The sequence below is a fragment of the Myodes glareolus genome, chromosome 8, assembly GCF_982192425.1.
Source record: "Myodes glareolus chromosome 8, mMyoGla1.1, whole genome shotgun sequence".
Taxonomy (NCBI): domain Eukaryota; kingdom Metazoa; phylum Chordata; class Mammalia; order Rodentia; family Cricetidae; genus Myodes; species Myodes glareolus.
This window is the reverse complement of record NC_142033.1, coordinates 30,617,667-30,643,259: the sequence shown is the minus strand read 5'-3', so window position 1 is coordinate 30,643,259 and position 25,593 is coordinate 30,617,667. Positions and strand designations below refer to the sequence as shown.

The 25,593-nt window shown below is 43.0% G+C and overlaps 1 protein-coding gene across 1 annotated transcript in view; it reads right to left on the bottom strand.

Moving 5' to 3' along the window:
• The window catches only part of LOC148121145 (amidophosphoribosyltransferase), a 36,720-nt gene extending 11,532 nt beyond the window's left edge, over window positions 1-25,188 (bottom strand). The window contains exons 1-5 of the mRNA XM_087908941.1: window positions 24,536-25,188; window positions 6,177-6,243; window positions 5,137-5,343; window positions 569-681; window positions 316-461 (exon numbers count right to left, since the gene is read on the bottom strand). Of these exons, the coding sequence (XP_087765067.1) occupies window positions 316-461; window positions 569-681; window positions 5,137-5,343; window positions 6,177-6,243; window positions 24,536-24,663 (661 nt within the window). The 5' untranslated portion in view covers window positions 24,664-25,188. The remainder of the gene's footprint in view (window positions 1-315; window positions 462-568; window positions 682-5,136; window positions 5,344-6,176; window positions 6,244-24,535) is intronic.
• Between the last annotated feature and the right edge of the window lie 405 nt (window positions 25,189-25,593).

Here is a 25,593-nt window from a genome sequence, read left to right as displayed (position 1 = left end):
CAAATGCAGAGAAAGACCCTGCTTCACAGGAACGGGTCGAGAGTGATAGAGGACGACACCAGATCTCCACCTCCAGAAATGGCAGAGGAGCGCACACCGACATACAATGTAGGGACACACTCACATAAACTTAAAACATAAAGGAAATAAAGATACTGTGTTTCCTTTCCTCCCTCTCTTCCTTTCCATTATCTTCCTGTAACCACAGATTTTGGGAGCTCATAAAAGAAAAAGGGAGAAAGGAGAAGTCTTGCCAATAGAAACAATGGTTTTGAAAAGCATTATTAATATCGAATTCCTACTGAAGCTCATTACCTTTGTCATTCATATCAGACGCTGGAATAAGACGACCAATGCAGAGAGGACGATTTCCGTATGGATCACGCACTGCATAAATGACATCCCTGTGCATTATGAGCAGAGAGTATGCAGTGGGCGCTTCCTTCATTAGGTTCTTAATTCTGGAATCACAAGTAACTGAATGAATCAATCTGGCTGTTAGCACGTTCTACAAGTTAAGCTCTCAATGCAAGAGCTGCAAGTGTCGGCTAGTTATACAGTTAGTTACCTTGCTACCCAGTCTGGGGTATCGTCTCGTTCCTGGGGAGGGGTGTAGGCTAGTAACTGGGTAATCATTTCACTATCAGAGGATGTGGAAAGCCCAATGCCATGGCGCAGAAGCTATGGGAGAGAAAAGATACATAGTGAGACTGCTATTGTCCAACAGCACACAGTAATACAAACCAGGCATCCTACAGATACTAAGTGACATCCCTACACCCCACTTAACTGCTTGTGCATGCTCGTGACAGAGGACTACTGCTGAGAGCAATGGGAAGCCTCTAAAGCCAGGCAGAAAAGAAGGGCTTTAGCAGACACAAAGCAAAACCAGGTAAGAGTGTAAGTAACAGAGCAAAGGGCTTGAACTGTGGGCGGCCTTTTCTCCCCTCCATAACCCTGAAGGAGAGTTCCTGAAGAGCAGCAAACTGCGCCAGTGCCTCTCAAACCGAGTGCACTGGTGGCATAAATGAACTCCCATACTTCTGAGCACTGACAGAAGACAGGAATCAACATTTCAAATGACAAAATGGAGGCGACAGCTAATAAACACTGCCGAGTGCACTTTATCATCATGAAGTTCTGCAGAGGACTGACTGACCCAGAAGCTGCTCCACAAACATGTACAGGATGATTACATGGACACTAAAAAGCATTTTTAGTAGATAGCTAAATGTGTAAAGTTAGGTCTAAAACCTGGCTTAGGGGCTAGGTCTGGAAAAAGTGAGCTGTATATTCTCCAGAACTGAATTCATAATGTTACTTTTGGAATTGCCTAAATTTTTAACTATACTCATTTTTATTTTTTTCAGTCTGTGGACAGAAATGTATATTATAGTCACTACAAATGCCACCGCTCACCAAGAGGTCACAGCAGAACGGCGGGAGCTACCTCACGCTACGACAAAAAACAGACAGGCCGTGGGTAATAATGAAGTCTGCCTCTAGGTATTTGAAACTACCAATTCACTATCATTCAATATCTGTAACTACTTACCATACGTGAAACATCAGCTCTAAAAATGCTAAACAAAATGTGCATGTATGTGTGTATAAGCATGTGTGTTAACAGTATACATGCTAATACTGACCACCACCTGGTCCTGAAGTTACCAAAGGACGGTTACTAGATCTAATGAACTGAAGAAAGCAGACAGCAATAACTGAATGGAACAAATCGATCAAAAGGACCTACCAGGAATATAAAGATGCCGCGTAATCAGGAATAAACCGATGAAATGACCACGCACACACAGAAACTGGACACCATTAAAAGAGGAAGCTTCACAACAATGTGTCATGGACAGGCTGCCTAGGCAAGAACTCTGTCCCAACCACCAGATTCTAGTTTCCTGTGGTCATTACAGATTTATACTTCTCTCGAATTTATCATTTTCAAGTCGGTACTCATTTTCTTCACATGGCTTCTTAAGTTTCAAGAATATAGAAAGTATATCCTAATTCAAAACCCCAGAGTGCTCCAAACTTTGAGCCTTTTGAAGTTACAACAAGGCTCCTCTGAGGTGGAAACAGGCCACGAGTCCGCAGCCCCCACTGAGGCTGCCTGCCGCCGGACCTGTACACTAGGAACAGTAACTTCACTGTAATCACTTCCGTTATCTATTTCTGTAGATAAAGGGAACTGTCAGGACTGGACACTCATTCATGACTGACAGCAGCAGTCATTTCCTGGGACTGGCCAGTACAGCAGTTACCCGAGAGCCACCCTGTATTTGCCTGACGACAGCAGAAACAGAAGCCGAGACACAGGCTACAGAGCTGCTGCTATGATCTCAGAGGCCCCCAGATCATGGCAGGGCTGGGAGGAACACTGCTGTGCCACCCGATATGCAGTGCCTGATGTTTCCTGGGAAAGGTGACAGCCCCAGCTTCAGATTTTACCATTTTCTGGGTAATCCTGAGAGTTGCCAAATAAATGGGTCAGGATAACTTCAGGGAGAACCAGGCCAACAGTGGACTCCATAGAGACTTATTTCAGGCGGGGAGGAGGTAAAGGGTCCTCGCCAATTGCCAAAAACCCTCAAAAGTTACTATGGCCATGACAGCTTCAGAGAAGCTTCATACAATCCAGCCTGCAGCCCGCACCTCACAGCCATCCAGATATTCGCAGACAGCACTGCAGTTGTCCGCAGCCCCCCTGCCACAGGGGCAGGAACTCTGCATCACGTCAGCTAGTCCACAAATATACACAAGTCCTCTCAGCCTCCGCATGGCTGCCTGGGACACTTTCTGCCCACTGCACCTCGGCTGCAGCAAAGTCACCAATTTGATTAGTTTTGCTGCTTCTTTAGGGCCTTTTGTTATGGGTCTAGTGGGCAGAGTGGGCTGTGTGAGGAACAGGTAGTCCCTTGGGGTTCCTCATCCCAGGAACACCCAGCAGCAGCTAGAAGAAGGCTAAAGAGTTCAAGGGGGTGGTCAGGACCACAGGCTACCAAAGACTTCAGAGATTTATAGAGACCTGCGGCAAGGGCTGGAGAGATGACCGAGCGGCTGAGAGGACCCAGATTGGACTCCCAGCATCCACATGGCAGCTCAAAAATCACCTAGAACTCCAGCACCCAGGGATCTGATGCATTCTTCTGGTTTCCAGAGGCACCATTATGTGTGTGGGAGGAAACATACGCTCAGACCCACACGCATATCCACAAAACAAAAAGGACAGAGGGAAGCACGGAGAAGGTGAGAGGCAGCAGAGCTAGGGAGAAGCTGTTAGACCCAACTGCTGGAAGGGTTCCGAGGCTGCCCGAAGTCACCAGCTCTGCCTACCCAGCACCCTGAGCTCAGGGCTGTAACACTAGAAGCAGGGCCACCGGCATGAAAGCCCGGGGGGGGGGGGGGGGTAACACTGACCCTGTGGGCTCAGAACTGTTGACACTTTGCATCTTCATGACTTCTACGTGAACAGAGCAGAGCTCAGCTTAACAAAACAACCAACAAACAAACAAAAAACACACAGAATTATATTTCGCCACCATGTTAAATTTGTACCATGAAATACAGGCTTCACTTTGACTTGGTTGCAGCTCACAAGGTGCGAACACTACAGAATCTGAAAGACCTCCCACCTAAGCATTTCAGATAAAGATTTCTGAGTCAATAGTCCACTTTCTTTTTGCATTTTCCTGAGACTGTTCAGACAGAGGAAATGCCCGTAATCCAGGCACTTGGAAGATGGAGGCAAGAGGAGTTTCAGGGACCAGTCCTGGGCAACAGTAAGACTTGGTCACGAGAAAAGAATAAGAAATGGGGGATAGCTCTAGACGCCTGCAAACCAAACTCCGCAGATGTTTTGGTCCCTTAAAAACACTGACATGGGCTGAGGACACAGCTCAGTGACACAGTGCTTGTCTAGCACACATAAGGTCTTAGGTCTGGCCCTCAGAACAGCAAACAAACAAACAAAACCTACTTAAATCCTCTTTCTACTCTTAGAGTAACCAACAGTACTGTCAGGTTGCTTAGGGACTAAGGAGGAAGAACGCTACACATGTTCAGAACAGACAGGTTTCTATTTCTTACTCCAATATCTTTATCCAACTTGAGAGACAAGGAGAACCAAAAAGCCAAGCTCACATCGATTTCAGCCTAATCTTTCCTGGCACAGAATTCCCAAACTGCCTGGCCACAAAAGAAATTTGTATAATAATATAATAATGATATGTCTGGTGGGTAGATGTTCCTTGACAGCGACAGGATACAGGGCAGCTACCATGGAAACCAATGGCGTGACTAGAGGACTACATTCAGTCTTAGACCAGACCTCTAAGGAGGGAACAGTCCTTGAAGGTCAAGTTGACCGCCAAAGGCCAAGCTACAGGACTAAAAGACCAGGTCCATGGAGCTTCTGATTGGTGCCTGGAGAGTGGTGTTCAGGGGCACCAAGGTCCCATGCCCCCTCCCACAAACGCTACAAACCCGCCTCTTCACCCTTTCTGCATCCTTCAAATGTCTTCAAATTAATCAATACGCATAGATTAAACATTTTTCTGAGTTGCATGAGTCACTCCCTTACCAAGTGGAATCAAGGAAGGGATGTGGGATCTCAGTTCACAGCCTATAGGCCCTAAGTGCTCAGGGTCTAGACTGGGCGTGGGCATCTGAACTGGGCTTCAGCCTCCTGAGAATGAGCTCTAACACATGGCACCAGAGGGGACTGGAACGATACGCCACCAACAGGCTGGATTAAGAAATTCCATGTTTGGTCATAGCAGTACGCTGTGCTGAGTCTGGATGCAGGGAACAATGCTTAGTTTTCCTTTCACACAAACTCTGAACAGAGGACAAAGCAATAAGAGGATCGTGACAGCCATTCCTCATGCTGCTGACAGCCCCATAAATCAATGGTCTAAATCACAGCACTAAAGAGGCATTGCTTCCGGTCTCCTGGGGAATACAAGAATCTGGAGTCAGAGCAAGCGTGCCAGGCAATTCTGATGCAATGGTTTCTTGAACCGAGGTAACAAGTGGCAATAATTAGAAGATGCCCTAGATCGAGATTGTCAGTGTCTTTTCATTAACTATCATAACACCCAAGGAGCCAGTAAAGAACCAACTCACCTTCTTCCTTAACCGAGCTGCATTTACCAGTTCACCGTTATGGGCCACAGCTATCTTCCCATGCAGAGTTTCAACAACGAATGGCTGGCAACTCTCCAGCTCACACTTTCCCGTCGTGGCGTATCTCGTATGACCAATTCCAAGATTTGAGACATATAATTTCTTCAAATTATCTTCAGTAAAAACGTCATTTACAAGACCCATTCCCTTGAGAAGTTAACGTAAAAGCAGATGTTAGGAAAAACCAGAAACTGGTACTGCTAATGACAAGACTATGCATGGACAATCCAAAACAGACAAGCATTTCACATTCTTCTGTGCGCCACAGATCTAATGAATTCACTGTTTAAATTGTACTCCAGGTTTTCACACTAAATTCATTTAGAACTTAGCAATTTAGTTCTCAGGATTGCCACAGCATCGAGGCACTTCTATTTTATGACACTCACTATGCTGGGCGATGGTGGCACACGCCTTTAATCCTAGCACTCAGGAGGCAGAGACAGGCGGATCTGTGAGTTAGACGCCAGCCTGGTCTACAGAGCGAGTGCCAGGACAGGCTCCAAAGGTACAGAGAAACCCTTCTTGGGGGAAAAATAAATATTCCTAAAATTATTGAAACTGATGGACCCCTTGGCTTGAATGATCTGGTCTAGCGAAACATCATTGGGGAAGACAGATACCCTAACTGGACAAATGTGAGGACACAAAGCTGGAAGTAGACTGATCCAAGAATCTTCTCGTTTGCTGTCTTTAGTAGACTAATCCAACTGCTTCCAGTTGCAATTTTATCCATATCCCCAGTTTATATATTTACTGACTTGTTTACCTAGAAAATAAAGTCTACTATGTAGCCCAGTCTGGCCTGAAACTCACTCACTATGCAGAACAAACTAGTCTCAAACTCAGAAATCCACCTGCTTCCACATCCTGAGTCCTGGCATTAAAGATGCGCACTCCCGTGCCTAGCCCAACTCCAGATACTAATGACCAGCCGGCAACAGTTCCCTCTTATATCAGGATTTAAGGCTCAGACTTACCTTATGCACCTTGAATGTAGGCACTGAACTCCCATCACTGGTCACAATGCCAGCACTCTCTTGACCCCTGTGAACAAAGGAATGGATCATCTGTCAATAAGAAAGCTTCAGGGGCGCTGGAGAGATGGCTCAGAGGTTAAGGGCATTGCCTGCTCTTCCAAAGGTCCTGAGTTCAATTCCCAGCAACCACATGGTGGCTCACAATCATCTGTAATGAGGTCTGGTGCCCTCTTCTGGTCAGCAGGCATATTGTACATATAATAAATAAATAAATTTTTAAAAAAAAAGCTTCACGGGATTGCAGGTGCTCACCGGCATGCATCAACACACCTCCAGCTGCGGGGACTGCAGGTGCTTGTGAACACACCTCCAGTGTGCAGGGACCTGAGGTACTAATTAGCACACACAGTTCAAGCTTTTGTCTTTTTCTTTTCACACTTTGAAAACTTTCTCCAACAAACACCACCCCCATTTGTTTGGCAACAGGATCTCTCTATGTAATCCTGCCTCTTCTTGAACTTGCTATGTACAGCAAGATGGTTTCAAATGCAGAGTTAATAATAGATTAAAGGTGTTCATCATCACCCACATGAAAACAATGGTCTTTAAGTTAGCATGAGGTATAGATCTCAGTCAAAACGTAATTCAATGTCTTTTTATCTTCGGTGTATGGATGTTTTACCTGCATGTATGTGTGTGCACCACGTGGGTGCCTGGTGTTCCTACTGAGGCCAGAAAAGGGTGGTGTCAGATTCCCTGTAAGGAAGCTACATACATGTGTGACCTGCCACGTAGATGTTGGGAACAAACCTGGGTCCTTCCCATGCAATAATAAGTGCCCTTACCCAATAAGCTATCACTTCAGCACAAAATGTAATGCTTTTTAAATGTAGAGTTATAAATATTAACTATAAACCTTTAAAAAAATACCAAAAGTCACTGCCTACCATTTCCAAGCAATTTAAAAAAAATAAACTTTAAATGAAGGTAAAAATTATGTAAGAAAAGAAATACATCAAAAATAGTTTTCATTCATTCCCTTTGCCCCAAACGTAAAATTTCCCTAAAGCCAAAACCAGTAAGATTAGCAATCATTTAGGTCCAAGAGTTCTTTTTTAAAAATATTTATTTATTTAGTATGTATACAATATTCTGTCTACGTGCATGCCTGAAGAGGGCACCAGACCTCATTACAGATGGTTGTGAACCACCATGTGGTTGCTGGAAATTAACTCAGGACCTTTGAAAGAGCAGGCAACTACTGAGCCATCTCTACAGCCCCCAGGTCCAGAATTCTTTAACCAACAAGCCTGCTTATTTGGCAGATGCTCAAGTTACTCCCTTAGGCAGCTTGAACCAGTTAAAACTACATCCTTTCAAGCTCTCAGGCACTGACAACCAGGCCCCTGGTTTCCTAGGAAACAAAATGTTAGCTAGAAATAGTGAATCATTTCCAGGTCACTTTCAACATGGAGCACATGGAGCGTGGAGAGCACTGGACTGAGGAGGAGATTAAAGCTCTCCTAAGTGACTGGGCAGACAGAAATACGTGAGAACAACATTACAGATCACTGGGAAATAAAGGAGTATTTGTTTACACTGCTGACGGCTGCAATCACTACGAGTACAGAGACTGGAAACAGTGTCAAGCAAAGTATGAAAAGCTCACATATGAATACAGGATAGTTAAGGATGCCCACAGCTCAGAAGACAGCGCGAGAATTATGAGGTTCCTCCATGATTTGGATGCGGTATGAACCTGCCACACAATGACAGAGGGGAAGGATGGCAAAAGCAGGTTCCTGGCAACCCTGCGCTCAAGCACCACCGCAGAGATCACTACAGATAAAGAGAAAGATGTCACTCTTTGGTTTCTCACTGTTTATACTCTGGCCTCAATCTCAGAGATCCACCGTGCATCTGTCACCACCACCTGGTCTTCTCACTTCTCTAAAGCACAATTTTAAATCTAGATTTAGATTTTAGAATTTTAAATTAAATCTGAAATATTCATTACCTGCAGCTTAGCCTCGTTTCATCATGAAATCTGATTTTAAACAGTTTCAATGTTGAAAGTTTAAATGTGGAGACACTGGTTCTCCCCTTCTACATCGTGGTCTGGGGGATCAAACAGGTCACTAGGCTTGGCGGCAAGTGTCTTCAGCCACTGTGTCATCAACATGACTTTAATCTACATCAGCCCACTCTGTTATAAAATCTGCCCAAATCTGCAGAGATTGTCAGTTACACCAATCCAATTCCCCTTTCTAGCAAACCGTCAGCGCTATCAGCAGCTGTCTCAGGGTCTCTTACTGTAGATCTCTTGCATCAGGGTGAACCTGGTATAGAAGAGCAGGCCTAAAGGTAATGAAACCGATCTGGTTTCAGGCTGGAAAGTACGGCTGGCTCTTAACTTTCAGGAATACAGACATTTTTTCCTTGATAGACACGTAGTATTAATGAGTTCTCCCTCTGTTACTCATCTATACTGAAAGATCATCATTTCTAAGTCACTTGATTTATTTAGTAAAATGTGTGTCTGAGAAATATTGCGTTGTAGGTCCCAAGCTTTACTCTTTAACTAGGCAAGAAATGTCAGAGATAAGCTGATACACAATAATAAACATGCCCAGAGCAGCTTTCTTACAAGACAACCAAATTTACATCTAAAAGGAAATCCACAGTGAAGTCGTGTATGTTTAAATTAATTTCAATCCCTCATTGAAGCTAGCTAGTTCATACTTACTATTCCATCCCCTGTGGAAAGTGACTTAATAATACTGTCTGAGGCTGGAGAAATGGCTCAGTGGTTAAGAACACTGGCTCTTCTTGCATAGGATCTGGGTTCAATTCCCAACACCTGCATGGCAGTTTTATACCTGTCTGTATCCAAAATCCATGTGATCTCCTATGAAATCTTCACACCAACTCACATAAAATAAATTATTAAAAACATGAGTGAAAATCCATTCAAAACGAAGTTCAAGGTCATATTTGTCCATGAGTCTTAGAAGATTAGAAGTGAGGGGAGAAGAGAAGAGATTACAATAAAAAAATAATACTGTGTCTGTCTGTAGATCTTGTCTGAGGTATGCAATTCATATGTTCTTCTCTCTCTAGAGGATACAGGTACCTGTACATCGATAATGGAAGCCTCTACCAATTCAACTCTTATCCCAATGATAGCAAACAGGAAGGAAGCACTGGACTGGACCAGAAGTCCAGGCTCGCCTAAGCAACTGGTCAGAAAAATACCATAAAGCAACAACTAGAGGGAGCAGTGAGAATAAAAACATATTACAACAAATTGTGGACCAGAGAAAAACTGAAAGCAGTGCAGAACAAAGTACAAAAATCCAAAACATAAACACAAGACTGTAAGAAGCCCAAGGCCTATGCATGAGCAGGAATATGAAATTTTTCACTGAGATGAGTGCAATTCTAGAAAAACAAAACAGAGAAATCAGAAGCATGAATTCAAAGATGGAGAACAAGCCACAGGATGCGCACGTGTAGGAATGGAAGAGGACCAGACAGGTAGGGAGGGAGGAAGAGTATATTTGACACATCACACTGTAGAGGGGTCAGCCGAATAAACTGAACACAATTCGAGTTAAACGGGTTGCATTAAATGTTACGTATTTAAGAGATTATTTTGCATATATGCTACATGGGGCTTGCGGGGGCATGTGTCACTGGGCACACGTGGAGGTCAGAGAACAGCTCTATGGAATGTGCTTCTCATTCCATCTTTACCAGAGCTCCTGGCTGTGAACTTAGGTTGCGAGGCTTGCATTCCGCTTACCCACTGGACCATGACGTAGGCCCCTGAAATGCTGTTTAATTAACTACTTGATGAACTGATAATGAAGTAGAGCTAATGCATACTTTTCTCCTCTAAAATACAATTTTTTTACATACATTGAAAGGATGAAAGAAATAAAGCAGGATTTTTGAGAACAATTTCAAAATAGATAGAACCAAAGACCCAACACGTAATCTCAGATCACAGAAATAAAGGTAAGCTGTCATATCAACTGCATAACACAGTAAATCTAAAAGGGCAGGGAAGAAATCCTTAGTGATGGGTAAGTCTTCAGTGAAACACCAGAAAGTCATTTAAAAGTCAATGTAGCTAAAAGAACAGAGATACAATGTACACAGAGGTAATGTAAAATGAACCAAATGAGCTCTGGACCAGCAGGCATGAAGCCACCTTCTAAGTCAGTCTCACAGAAGGCGAACTGAACCTCTGTGCAGCCAAGCACAGAAACTGTTGCCTAAAATGGGAGGCTCGGGCAAAATGGTCCTTGAGACCTCACCGTGCACTTTCCTAAAGATTGTATTAGTGGCTTAAACGGTGCAACTCTGTGTGTATCTAAAGAAGAAAGGAGGGAAGAGCAGTTAAGACTGGAACTTTCAAGGAGGTAGAAGACAAAGTGTATTAGCTATTTATGCAGTTATTCGGAGTAAAAAATAAATGTAAGATGTCTACTGATAAAGTTACCCACAGGCAATACAGTGATGTTACTGAAAGGGGTGGATGGAGACTAGTTTAGAAGACTTGGAAATTTACATACAGTCAATACCTACTAATGACCTAAGGCAAATGATACTTAAAGGTGAGGAATCCAAACACAAACAATCACACAGAGCATTAGTGGTTTTAAAGTGAAATTCTGAAAGGGAATAAAATCTCCCTGTCCTTCTATAGTCGCTGCTGGAGAAGGCACCAAGGGTGACTCAGGAAGCCACAAGTCAGAAGACAGCAAAGTCCTGACACAGGGAAAGTGATGCTCCGCCTTCATGTGCAAGACAAAACAGTATTATAGGGTACAGTGAAAAGAAGACTAAATTGTGCCTCTCCCAGCTCCCAGGAAATTATGTATTGAAGCCCTAACTCCCAGGGTGATGGGATTTGTGGCAATGGCTTTGAAGATTGTGTTTAGATGAGGTCAGGAGGTGGGACATTAGGAAGGTTGGGGAGCACTGAATTTTAGGTTACAATCAGTTCAGCACTTACACTCTTAAAAAACAAAACAAAACAAAAGGATTATCTATTATGTATACAGTGTTCCTACCCTGAAGAGGGCACCAGATCGAATTACAGATGGTTGTGAGCCAAGATGTGGTTGCTAGCAAATTGAACTCAGGACCTCTGGGAAAGCAGCCATTGCTCTTAATCACTGAGCCCCCAGCCCCCAGCCCCTGCATTCCTCACCTTCCTCAAACACAGCTGGTGGTGGGAATCACAGCCAGGTTGCCATACTCAGAGAATAGGATCAGCAGAGGACCAAGGACCATAGAACACAAAACCCAATTTGATTCAATTGGGTTTGACAATTGAGAAGACAAAGGAGCTGGCTCCATCCAGCAAGTCACTGCTTAAAAGCCCATGGCTAATGCAGCCAGGGAAACCAACTCCCAGTCTCCTCCTGTTACACTGAGTAAAATGCAATGGCTGAGACAATTACTATTTCTTTGGATCTAAAAGAAAGGTTTGTATTTATTCCTGGGTTTGAAGTACAGACAAGAGGAAACAAAACTGACTCAATTCACCTCCAGTCTCAGCTGCCATTCATATGGCTGGAAATTCAGTGTTTTGTGTTTTTTAGGCATGGCTATTTGAAGGACAGTAATAGGTCAATTCTGAGTTGGAGGGATGGAAATTAGGCACACTAAACAAGTTCTGCATGAGCAAAATGGAACCTGTTGAACAGTTACTCAGATGTTCAGCCTAAAAAAGGACAACAAAAAACTAAACAAAAAAAATCCACAAGTGAAAGGCCACATTGCTCATCTGAGAAGAACCCTAAAAATTCTGGCTGAACTAAAATTGCTTTGTTGAAATTAAAAATGTTGCTGGCCATGGTGGTGCACGCCTTTAATCTCAGCACTTGGGAGGCAGCAGAGGCAGGCGAATCTCTGTGTGTTCGAGACCAGCCTGGTCTACAAGAGCTAGTTCCAGGACAGGATCCAAAGCTACAGAGAAATCCTGTCTCCAAAAAAAAAAAAAAAAAAAAAGAAAAGAAAAAGAAAAAGAAAAAGGAAAAAAAATTAAACATGTCACTAACCTCTGATTAAAATCAGCAATGAGATGGCCAGCAGAGGGCATGTCGGTTGTTACTCTCACAGGACATATTTTGTATATTCAAAGTCATACTAGTCACAAATATCATATTTCACAGCGCCCTGAGCAGCCTGCAAAGACCCTGCATCTGCAGCAGACACTTTACGCCTGGAAGATCATTTGCAGTCCCTAGCAACCACTGCAGATTTGCTCATTCTGGAAATGTCTCATAAATGGTATCATACTATATGGTCTTTTGCCCCTGGTTTCTTTTACTTAGAATTAGTTTTCAAATTTGAATCACACTGCAGACAGATTGATATTTCCAATTCTTTTCTGTGGTTGAATCCTATTGTTTTAAGGATAAACTAATTTTTTCATTCACTGTTGACGGATATCACACTGAAATACCTGGAGCCGTTAAGCAGACTCGCATTCTCCTTTCTGTGCTACCCACTGTCCTCTGCTTTCATCAATGTGATTATTCATGTGTGCAGTGCTGCACAACGGTTTATCTCTTCATTCAGCATAATGTCTTCCAGGTTCATGTACACTGCAGGGTAAGTCTGGGCCGCGATCTGCATAGCTATCACCTGTCAACAATCACTTGGGTTCTTTCTGCTTTTCGGCTATTTTAGAAAATGCTGCTGTGAACAAGAGCACTCACAGGTCTGGGTTCCTGCTTCTGATACTTTCGGGATCCACCGTGTGAAACTGTTAGGTCACACGGTGGTCTGTTTAAGGTGTGTAAAAGAGCTTGCACACTGTTTATCCTCAGCGAGTATCTGACTTTGTGTTGAACCTCTTTTCCATTCTCTGGGGTATAAATGTGTTCCTACAAAGGAACTATTTTACCTTCCTAACAGAATCTTTGAAGACTCTACCCAGTTACAGTGACTTAAACAGATGTCCAAATTTCCTTGAGGTCTGAAAACCATTTGGCACTAAAACCGAGCAAATTTTGAGATGAGGGCTCATTACTAAGTGTTGCTGAGTAACACCTCTCCTCCCACAGCCCCATTACACCAGCATTTGTTAAGACATGTACTGGTTTACCAAGACAACCCCCAGCAATTGCTCTCATTCAATATTCCAGAATAGTATTTTCTTTCTTATTTGACTGAGACTTTATACATAAGAAAATTTTAATTTGAGTTTTTCATCAATGGGAGAAGATAGTTTTACTTCTTTTTCAAAAGGTCATGCTAACAATCCACTATACCAACATATGTAGCTTTGCTACAGTAACCAGGTACAGCTGGTCAATACTTATTAATTTTGTGTATAGGAAATTCAGCTCTTGAGTTGTTTTCAAGGGTCATTTGCTATCTGCAATTATCCCAACTCAGGCATTCTCAGTTAAAGTCAGACAAGGACAAAGCAAGACCTTGCCTTTATTGTGGCTATCATAGTGTAAACAAGAGTTGTTGTGGTTTCTTGTTCTGTTTTCAACTTCAAGCCTTGATGACTGTATGCTCACGCTGACAAATGAACAGCCACATACATATGCTCCAGAAATTAATTCCTTCCTCAAACATTTGTCTTTCCGGGAGTATTGACAGAGCAAAAGTGAAATGCTATGCCCTAAGCTGCAAAAACAAGAATAAAGAGAGCTGTAATATATTTTGAGAGATCAATGTAGCTTATAAGCTATGCCCTTGAGCTGAGGTTACTTCATTAACACATAAAAAACAAGGAGATTTTCCAGAGCACAACTTCTAATTAGATGTGTTTGTTTATAGAGGGTTTCATGTGGCTCAGACTGGCCTCTAACTTCCTATGTAGCTAAGGATACCTGTAGACTCCTGAATCATCCCCCGCCACCCAAGTGCTACGCACCTCCACGGTTTTCCACACTTTGGGTACTTTTATTTCAGCAATGACACAAGTGCAATGCTGCCTTGCTATCTAGAGCCTCTAAGGGTTAGGTGCCTGGCTGAAACCTAGGGAGAAGACATCAGATAACCTTCATTCAGGCATGGCCTACAGTCACTGTTGGCAGTGAATTCAATGTTAATGAATCTATTACATTAAGCAGATACACATAAAAGTTATATATTAAATATAGTCAGAGGTGTACAGAATTCTAACCCTGTATGGATAGAATCACAGGATTCAGTACTCAGGTCAATTTACACCAAGAAGAGAATGGCAGAGTATGGTGGCATTTGCTTTTAATCCCAGAACTGGGGAGGCAGAGCAGATGGATCTCTAAGTTCAAGTCTAGCATGGTCAACATAGCAAGTTCTAGGCCAGCCAAGGCTACATAGAAAGTAATACAAAGATACTGTATCTTAGGTAGTTCTCCTCATACATAATGCTACATATACTTACAGGTCTCCTAACTACATTTAGCCTCTCTGGCTTATTAAACAAATCTTTTTCAGTTTAAAAATCATTACGGGAATGGTGGTATATGCCTTTAATTCCAGCTCTCAGGAGGCAGAGACAGGTTTATCTCTGTGAGTTTGAGAATAGACTGGTTTACATAGAAACTGCAGGATACCCAGGGTTACATAGAGAGACCTTGTCTCAAATAAAATTAGTTAGGTAATGGGGGCACACGCCTTTAATCCCAGCAGAGGTCGATGGATTTCTGTGACTTTGAAGCCAGCTGATATAAAGAGCGAGTTCCAGGACAGGCTCCAAAAGCTATACAGAGATACCCTGTCTTGAAGTTAAAAAAAAAAAAAATTAAACGTCCATTTTATAAACGTCTATATTTTTGAAGATACTAAGTTACACAGTGCTCCATTTTTAAAATACTGTCCCAAGTATAGGAAAGTGTAACTGAGATTGGAAAAACTAAAGATTACTACTATTAGACGCTTCAATTCAGAACATCACCTCAGGATTAGCAGTGCTTCCCCCAGTTGCAAAGAGCACGTAAGAAATATCCATGATATTAATATTGATGGTTGAAAACCTACCTAGTGGAACCCATCTGAGTGAATACAGACCACTGTTTCAACATGAAAGCACAAACCACTAACGTGGTCTTCCTCCTGCAACCAACTGCATTAAGGAGCATCCTTAGTTATGATGAAGAGCAAATGAGATCATTCTAAGGCAGGCGTTCAACAGAATTGGTCTGACAATGCTACTCCAGTCCCAAGCTCAGCACAGTGCCTTGCAGTTTAACATGGAATACTTGAAGATGCTGAAGGGGGCAATTCCAACATGGCCCTCGTAAAATGTGGCTGAAGATGCCAAATACTCTTAGTCTCAAGGTTATGTTTTGGAGGATACAAATTTACCCCAACAGTGGCTCAGTACAACCTTCAGATGCAAGAAGAGATTCAATTTAAACTGCTACTCTGTTTTCTAACAGAGGAAAATAATGTGAACGCTGCCCCAGAAGACACATCAAAGTAGTAGCAGACCGGGAATAGGAGCGAGGTGGCTGGATTTCAAGTGTTCTTTTGCTATTTTCTGTCTAATACATGCTATCTTAAGTAGTTGGAAACTAGATCCCTACTGTATGCTACCTCAGAACTTTCTTATTATACCTAAATTTGTGCAGAATATGATAGGAGAGAAAGAAAAAAAAAGTCTATTTCTATTTCATACCAAAAGAAATTAGTAAATAATACAGCTTTCTGTAGTTATAAAAATCCAATGAAGGTAACCTACTGGTTGCAAGCAGATATACATCAAGGGGCAGTTTTTCCTTTAAGATTGAAAGATCAGAGCTGGAGAGATGGCTCAGAGGTTAAGAGCATTGCCGGCTCTTCCAAAGGTCCTGAGTTCAATTCCCAGCAACCACATGGTGGCTCACAACTATCTGTTATGAGGTTTGGTGCCCTCTTCTGGCCTGTAGACATACACACAGACTGTCCATTGTATACATAATAAATAAATATAATAAAAAATATTTTTTAAAAAAAGATTGAAAGATCAACGTCCCCATCCTGGTTATTGTAATGCTCAGTGATTTTGGAAATCTTGTGTGTCAAGTGGATGATACTCAAAATACGAGAATTGTTAACAAGTCTGAATAATTGAGTTGTGTTGATTTATAGTTAATCATATTCCCTTACAAGATCCCGAAAGATAAACACACTCCATAACAGCGAAAGACATGGGAGCCAGAAAGCATTGGTCTGAAAATGAAGTCACAACATTGACAAAATTAAGCAAATGCTCAATGAGACTACAAGTGCCAAAGAAATGTCTGAGGAAATTGACAGGAGACTGGCTAATTTGGGATAGATGGAGACTAGAAACAATGTCATACCAAATATAAAAATTTAAATATAAACATAGACTTTTGCAAAAAAAAAAAAAATGATAACCCTCAAAGAACCGAGACTCTGTGAAGAAAGTGGCTACACCCTAAGAAGCAGGACCCCTAGAACTACAAATGGAAACATGGTAAGCTTGGCGATGGCTTTAATAAAAGAACTATAAGAACCTTCCCCTTTGCATTTATCAAGAAAAAACTTCTAAAAATAAAATCCATACACCATTATTCTTTAATCAAATGATTATAACTACTATTAGGGAAAAAAAGTTCCTAACTACATTTTTTTCTAAGTCCAGACCAAAATACTCATCATTAATTTCTCTAATCACTTACATATTTCTAGTTTGAGATACTCGAAAACTAATATTAACCCTTCTTATGTCTGTTTAAGAATTCTCTGAAGGTCATTTGGAAAGCCAAGGAACCGTGAGTGACAAGAGAAAAGCACATGAAGATAGTAAGGGCCTGAGAAACAACAACGCATTTTCTCTGTGAAAAGTTTTTGTTGCTTTTTCCTGATAAGAGATATTTAGCCTTGTCCCTGACAAATTAGACTAAATACATTGTGAACTATCTGAGGGTAGAGAATGCTGGGAAATTAGCTCAAGAGGAACAGGAACTCTAAAAGTAACTGGACACATTCTTAGCCAGGTAACTGCAATAACTGCACCCATTAAAATTACACACAGGATATAAAAGGAAAACAACACACAAATTAGTAAACTGTAAAATGTGGCTTTGTCCAAAGGTAGGATACTGTTTTTATTAGTCTGAAGATAGGTGTTTTATAAGTCTGAAGTCTCTTTACAATTATGCCAATAAAAATTCTAAAATGAACCAGCAATCCAGATGTTACAACTCATTCTGTTATAAACCCAGGCCTCGGGAGGCTGAGGGAAGACCCGCTTGAGATGAAGGAGAACTCCAGGCTAGCCTGAGACACAGTGAGTTCCTCTCTTAAAGAGCAAAACAAGTGAACCAACAAAATACTAGAAAGGGTAGTACGAAGCAATAGAGAAAAGAAACCCAAATATGAAGACATTCAAGTTCCTTGGATATAACGGTATAGTATTTGTTTATAATATATACCTATCCTTCTACATATTATAAGCCATCTTTTGACTGCTGATAATATACAATATAACACAATATAACTGCCATGAAATAATTACAGTTTGTTTAAAAATCAACAATGTATTGTTCAGTACAGATAGTTAAAATAAACTACTCCCAGTATTTATGGGTTGAAACCATGGAGACAGAACACATGCAGACAGATGGCCCCCTATGCACAGGAAAGTCCACAGCACTGAAGATCAGAAAAACTGAGTACTAGTCTCTCTCTGCCCCTAACTAGACAGCACCATGTGACTAGCATCCAAATCAAAATACAGTACATGACTAGGCCAATATACAGGAAGCTACCATAGGAAGATCCCAAGTCCAAGGCCAGCTTGGGCTATGTGGCAAAAGTATGTGAAACAACAAAAATCAAAATTCCAGACTAACAAATCCTAGACCCCTACAAGGAGGCTAGCTATCAACTCCACTCCATAAAGACCATCACTATCACCATAGATTAGCTTAAGATTTGTGCTTTCTTTCTCCTTAGTGCGAACTTTCAAATGTCAAATTTTCTCACCCAGTAATGTTTAGGAGATCCATCCCTAATTGTGCTTTTTCTCCTTTGTATTACTCTGGAACAGTCAATTGTACCAGGATGCACCCCACCACGTCTCCACACCAGTCCACTATAATATACCAGGGTAATTGTTTGCCAGTCAATGAACATCTGCATGCATCTGTGCTGAGTGCACACCCAAGGGTGGGACAGAGACACAGGGATATAGTTCCTATATCCAGGTGTAGATGGAGCTGTGGGCCGCGTTCCGGGCTAGTTTACACCCAAAATAATTACACGGAAACTGTATTCTTTTAAACACCGCCTGGCTCATTAGTTTTAGCCTCTTATTGGCTAATTCTTACATCTTGCTTTAACCCATATTTAGTAATCTGTGTAGCACCACGAGGTGGTGGTTTACCAGGTAAGATCCTAACCTGCATCTGTCTCGGAGAGAAGACTCATGGCGACTGCCTCATTGCCTTCTTCCCAGAATTCTATTCTGTCTACTCCACCCACCTAAGGGTTGGTCTATCAAAAAGGCCAAGGCAGTCTCTTTATTAACCAATGAAAGTAATACATAGATAGAAGACCCTTCTCCATCATCCAGGTACTATTATAAACAGTTTATATACAAGAATTCCATCTGTACAAGTTAGGAGGTAGGTATGATCATTATGGCCAATTCAGAAGGATGGCAACTGGGGCCTGGCAAAGCCGGTTCTTCTGAATAGTGGGTTACAGACTTCTACGAGGGCAGAAGCCATGTTTACCCTGTGTTCCCCTACTTATCAAGGTGCCTTGTATGGACACAGCAGGCACTCAACAAATAGATGGTATATGGTGTGGGAGAATTATCTGTATTCTGCCAATCATGTATTTTAATAAAACGCTGATTGGCCAGGCAGGAAGTATAGGCAGGTCAACCAGACAGGAAGTAGAGGTGGGGGCGATGAGAGCAGGAGTATCCCAGGAAGGAGGAAGTCCCTCCGCCATTCCTGTGCAGACCACCAAAGAGGCAACATGTAAGCTGTCACAATGAGAAAGGTACTGAGCCGTGTGGCTAACATAGATAACGATAATGGATTAATATAAGTTATAAGAGCTAATAAGTAGCCTGACCTAATGGGCCAATCAGCTTTATAACTTATAGAGATCTCTGTGTGATTGATTTTCTCTGGGACTTGCCGGTTGTGAGGTACCGGACGGGAACAGATACCCCAACAAGCCGGCTGTCATGTTACAGGTTTACCCGAGAGTGATCCTGTAAAATTACAAAGGAGCTGAAAGCTATCACTTAGTAACATCCCAAAGCAACACAGGACAAAACATTGCATAGGTGGTCATGTTGGCGACAGGAAAGCCACGCTGCCCGTCCTTTGAAAGTACAGCACAATCATCAAGAATATAACTCCTGATAACAATAATGGTAGCAGGCAACGACGGGGCTGTTTCTGTCCTTGCCACACTGAACTTGGCAGCATTATTTCAGTGCTCTGCTCTTTATAAAAAGGCTCCCGTGACGTAAACAACCGCCCTGTTACTGTACTGGCGACCTTCTACATCCAATGTTTACAGGTCTCTTGATTGGATCAGGACTCTTTGCTAAGTGACTGACCTGAACAAACTTGTACACTAAGAGCAATGATGACCATAGCAACAAAATGGTCTAATGATGCAGTTCTCAGAATACATATCCCCATGCTTCAGTCTCAGCTACAGTGTAAGAGATTAGAGGAAATTTGATGCCTGGCTTCTACATCTCAACTCTTTTATCTCAAGTGAGGTGAAAATCTTACATTACCATTTTTTTCTTGAATATAAAATGTAGGTCACATGATTTGTCCCACCTTTGACCTCCAGCAAACCCATCGTGGAAAAGAGATTGCCGCTGGCTTATCTACATAAGAGCATCATTCTGAACCGACTAAATTGCAACACTAGAACTTTAAAATGCTTAGGTGTAGCCTAAGAGATGAGAAAACAAATCTAGAAGCTATCAGAAATACACAAGATTAAGCTGGTGTTTCAGCTTATTGGCTAAGGTAACCAACCTTAATTCAGCACCAAAAACAAGTTCTCCAATAACCTCCTCCTGTGTGTGTGTGCCTCAACAACTCTGGGAAAAGGGCTGAAACTGCATCCCAAACAGGCTGGCTCTCCCTACTGAGTGCTCTTCTGGTGCTGTGGAGGAACCAGTGTCTGCAGCTCTCAAGAAAACTTCTGACCCGTTTCCCCAAAGCCTAGCAGAAACAGAAGATTCTACAGAATGCTTCTTCCAACAGGACCTTCAACTCAATCAGTAAATTTCACAAATGTTCAGAAGTTTAAAAATACCTATTAGTTGTTGGTTTTGATTCCTCTCCTGGGGCCTCGATAGCGCCCTGACAGAGGGCACACTCATCTCCTATCTAACAACATTCTCCATCTATTTTCAGTCACTATAACGATATACAGCAGGTAAGGCACGTTGTTCTGTTTTGGTTTTCTCTGAGACAGGGTTTCTCTGTGTAGCCTTGTGTATCCTGAAATTTGCTCTGCAGATGCATCAGATCTTGAACCTAAGAGATGCCCCTGCCTCTACCTCCCAAGTGCTGGGATTAAAGGTCAGTTTACCATGCCCAGGTTAGGCACTTTGTTTCTTTAAAATGGTTGTTTTGGTCAGTTTAGGAGGCTGAAAGCCCATCTTTTCAGGAAGTCCCAGCAGTTTAGCTCTGGTGAGGGCTTCAATGTGATGACTTCACAGCAAAGGACAAGTGTGATGGAGAGGAAGGAAGAGGGGAAAGCAAAGGAGGCCAGAGGACAGAACAACGCAAGGGTTAGGCTCACTCTCATAATAACGACTTGCTCTCAGAGAACAAACTCAGGGAGGCCACCACAATCCACAATACTCAGCTACTCACCTTCCTGCCAACTCCATCTCTTTCTCGGTTTATTGAGACAGGGTTTTTCTGTGTAGCCCTGACTGTCCTGGAACCCCGTGTAGACCAGGATTGCCCTTAAACTCAGAGATCCAACTGCCTGTGGTTCCCAAATGCTGGGATTAAAGGTGTGCACCACTGCCACCTTTAAGATATAACACTAGAGTCCTGCCACACTGAGAACACCTTCCCACACACAAATCTTGGAGGATTAATCATATCTACACTACACAAAAAAAACCTATACACAGAAATCCATGGACTGTGTCTAGTAATTTCTTTTATGGAGTTTGAAATAAGTCCAGACCATTCTACTCTCCATAAGAGGCCGTGGGATAATGCTCTTGTACACAGTAAAGATTTGTCACTTGCATTGATCTAATAAAATGCTGATTGGTCAGTAGCGAGGCAGGAAGTATAGGAGGGGCAAACAGACTAGGAGCATTCTGGGAAGAAGAAAGGCAGAGACAGTCACCTACCACACACAAAGGAAGCAAGATGAGGATGACTTACTGAGATATGGTACTAAGCCACATGGATAAATATAAAAATAATGGGTTAATTTAAGTTGTAAGAGCTAGTTAGTAATAGGCCTGAGCAATAGACCAAATGGTTTATAGTATAAACCTCTGGATGTTTTATTTGGGACTGAACATCTGCAGAACCAGGCGGGGCAGGGATTTTCATCTACAATAAAATATGACAATAACTTAAAGATAAGAATGATTTAGCAGAGTGGTTTAGTTTGTTCAGAGCTCTGCAAATACTAGACCTGATGTTTTCAAACCCACAAGGTGGTGGTGATTTTGAGTACATCCTCATGTGATAACTAAAATTGGGGGCTTCTACAGTTACCCATCTTATGAAGAAACAGAGTCTATAATTCTAAGATATACCATAACAATAATATACCTTGGATCACCTTCGCAAGTTTCAGGATTTAATAGTCCCATACTCAATATCATATACATACATTAGTTCTTGGGCTGGATGTGCAGCTTGGTGGCACAGTGTATGATTGGCCAATGGAGGACCTTATACAATCCTGAGCACACCCTCTCTCAAAAAGTGTTCATTTTTTTTTTTTGACACTGATCTGCTATTTTAGGGTAGTGGGCAATTACTATATCTTCTAAGCATAATGGTGTTCCATTGATTTTTCCAATTAAAATAATTCTACCAATTAACTTTTTTTTTTAAAAAAAGTAAGGACTTTTCTCTAATTTAAAATTTTGCTTCATGTAGGATTTGCTGTGAGAACCAGGTAAACTTTAATGATGTCATTCTTACTCACGAAAATCATAAGTCGTTTTCTAGTACGTTTATTCCCCAGAAACTAGCTTACTGTTGTCGTTCAAAAGAAAAAGAAATATCACAGTCCTATTGTCAACCCAAGTCTCCTAACAACGATCTGCTAGGGTTTGTTAAAGAGCCATCCTAATAAAGCAAATTCTGCCTCCCTCCCTTGGTAGCGAGTCTTGTGTCTTTTTGCCGACATTGAGATTAAACACTCCACTATATAATACAATTCATTGATGCTAGTAACACATCTTATCTTCAATGTCCTTACATCATCTAATCTAGACAGGGTCTCACTGTGTAGCTCTGGCTGGTCTGGAACTCGCTTTGTGGCCTAAAACTCACGAGATCTGTTTGCCCCCACATCTCCAATGCTGAGGGATTAGAGGCATGGGCCAGTCACTTAGCAAAGTGTAGTTAACTTAAAAAGAAAAACAACATATAGTCCCCTACACAGTCAAATTTAAAGAAACAGAAAGACAAATGAAGTATATGAGGGAAATTTTAAGTAACTGACCACAATGGAAACACAGTTGAGAAAAGGATGAAGTTATTTCCCTCTATCGTCTAAGATTCGCTAACTCCATTCCCACTGCTCCTAATGCGACATTCGAAATAAATCCGAAAGTGGAATAGACAACTGCTCCTCAGATCACATAAGCAGATTTAAATTTCTCTCTCTCCCTCAAATACTAAGGATTGACCCGAGGGACCTCACCAATCTAGGCAAGTGGTCAGCAATTGAGTACATTCCCAGATCTCAATAATTTAAGATGTAATATAGCCTGGGAGTGAAGGAACACACCTTTAATTCCAGTACTTGGGAGGCAGAGACAGGCAGATCTCAGTGAGTGCTGTCTCCTGGACGCCTTTTTTTTTTTTTTTTTTTTTTTGATTTTCAAGACAGGATTTCTCTGTAGTTTTTGGTGCCTGTCCTGGAACTAGCTCTTGTAGACCAGGCTGGCCTCGAACTCAATGAGATCCGCCTGTCTCTGCCTCCCAAGTGCTGAGATTAAAGGCATGCTCCAGATTAAAAGCTGTGGATGCTTTTTAATAAACAAAAAGTATGCAGAATGTGAAACTCCAAACAAACATTTAGGACTGTGAGAAAGGCAAAGGTAAGCTTGACGAGAAAAAGGAAATCAATAGCAATGCATCCATACCTGTGGCACCCACACTGCTGATGTCACAGTCCAGCTCCATTGTCTTAAGAAACGTTGAGATTTTGGGGAAACACGCAAACCCTGTATTATTTCCTTCAATAGATTTATAATAACTGTCCGTTAAGTCAGGTGGTAAGAAACAGTAAGATTATGGCAGTAAAGGTTTTGTTGTTTTGTTCTGGTTACCTCGAAGACATCTCCCAGTTTTTCCAAGTCAATATATATCTTGACATCAAGCACTCCTCCTCTCACCCTTTAAAGAAGGGCGTTCGCTAAGGGTTCTTACTGTTTTTATTTATTATTTAAAAGTTTATCAATCAGAGCCGGACGATGGTGGCAGAGGCAGGCCGATCTCTGTGACTTCGAGGCCAGCCCGGTCCACAAGAGCTAGTTCCAGAACAGATTCCAAAGCTACAGAGAAACACTGTCTCGAAAAAGAAAAAAACAAAACAAAAAAAAATTTAAAAGTTTACCAATCGATTTGCTCCCTATGAAGCTAAGGTATAAGAAATCTACTAGTACGGAAACTCATTCTGAATACCAACTAGACCTCTTTCCCTGGGTCTGAACTCTAGGGTCCCCAAATAGATAACTGCTTTCAGAATGACAATCTGCTCATTAGCTCTGCCTTTGCAAACAAAGATTCTGCGAGCTCGAGGTCACGCGCAAAAGACTAAAAGTGTTGGTGGACCTACAGCAGGCACCACCACCTTACACAACTTTATCTCAAGAATAGTTGTAGGTTCAAGGAGATCTGAAAGATTCCTCCCAACCTAGCTAGAGCAAGCAAACCCGCAGGAGAGGTGCACATTCTTGGGATTAACCATAAAGAGCATTAGGGAGGAATTCGACAGGCTAGGTCTATGAGGTAAGGCGTACCCCACGCCCACTTGGTCAATGCTCCGCGCAGGTAGTGATCCTCATTCGCGAGATCCACCCTCCTAGTCCTGCGGTCTCCATAGCTCCAGAGCTGGGAAGCCGTTCGCGGAGCTGAGCAAAGACTTGCCACTCCACCCCCACCCCTCATCCTGTTGCTCACCGGTGCTGCAGCCCTTGGAGTCCCACAGTGATCACGTGCGGCACATCTAGCTGCGTGGGCCACTCTCCAGAAGCGATGCACCCGAACACGCCACATTCCTCACGCATCCCCGACTCCTCCATGTCCATGGCGCCGCCGAAAGCACGTGGACGGACCTGCTGCCGCGGCGTGGTCCGAGCGCCAACCAGCTGTCCGCTGTGCTCTAGTAAGCTGCAGAAGCTCACGCTGCCGACTGCCTCCTCCTTCCCCGCGGGCTAGGTTCTCGCTACTGCGGCGGCGCGCGCTTTCAAGGGGGCGTTGCCAGCTGGGACTCCAGCGCCCGGCCAATCAGCTACGGCGGTGAACGGGGGCGGAGCTATGGAGTCAAAGGGGTGTGGCTAGCATCCCGCGGGAGAGGTGTGTGGTGCTAGTGTTCCCACACGTGGAAATTTCCGTTATTTTCAGCTCCCGAGACGTCAGTGATGAGAGGAGTGCGGTTGTTGGTGTTTACCCCTCAGAAGAATTGAGCTCTGCGTGTCCCAGGTCACACGCTCTTCCCCGTCCATCGAGACTTGGTACGCTCCAACACAGAACTGTCTCCCGGCCAGCGGGACCGAAGCCTGCGCGCCACTTTCCGCCGCTGGGGATTGAGACGCAGAGCCGCCCGGAAGTGGTGTCTTGTCGGGGCGCATGCGCGGCGGGAATCCTGGTGCCCGCGATTCCAGCCCCGGACGCTGCCAGTCCGGTGTTTCGCGGTCGCCTTTGGGTGTCAAGGCTTCTCAGGTTTTGCCGCTGCGCCTCTTCTTTGCACCGCCCTTCCCCGCCCTTCTAATCCTCTATTCGGTCTTGTTTTACCGAGCGCTGCTTCACTTTCCCGTGCTGTCTTACACCTTCCTCCCACCTAGGATCATGGCGACAGCCGAGGGTGAGTAGCAGGCTTTCTGACCCGCTGGTGTCCACCCACACACACCTTCCTGCAGGGAGTTGCTTGCTTGGCGAGGACACGTGGCGGCCCCGGAGTACAGTGCCCGGCTGGCTTAACCCACGTTGTTGCCATGGTACAGGATACTGCACACGTG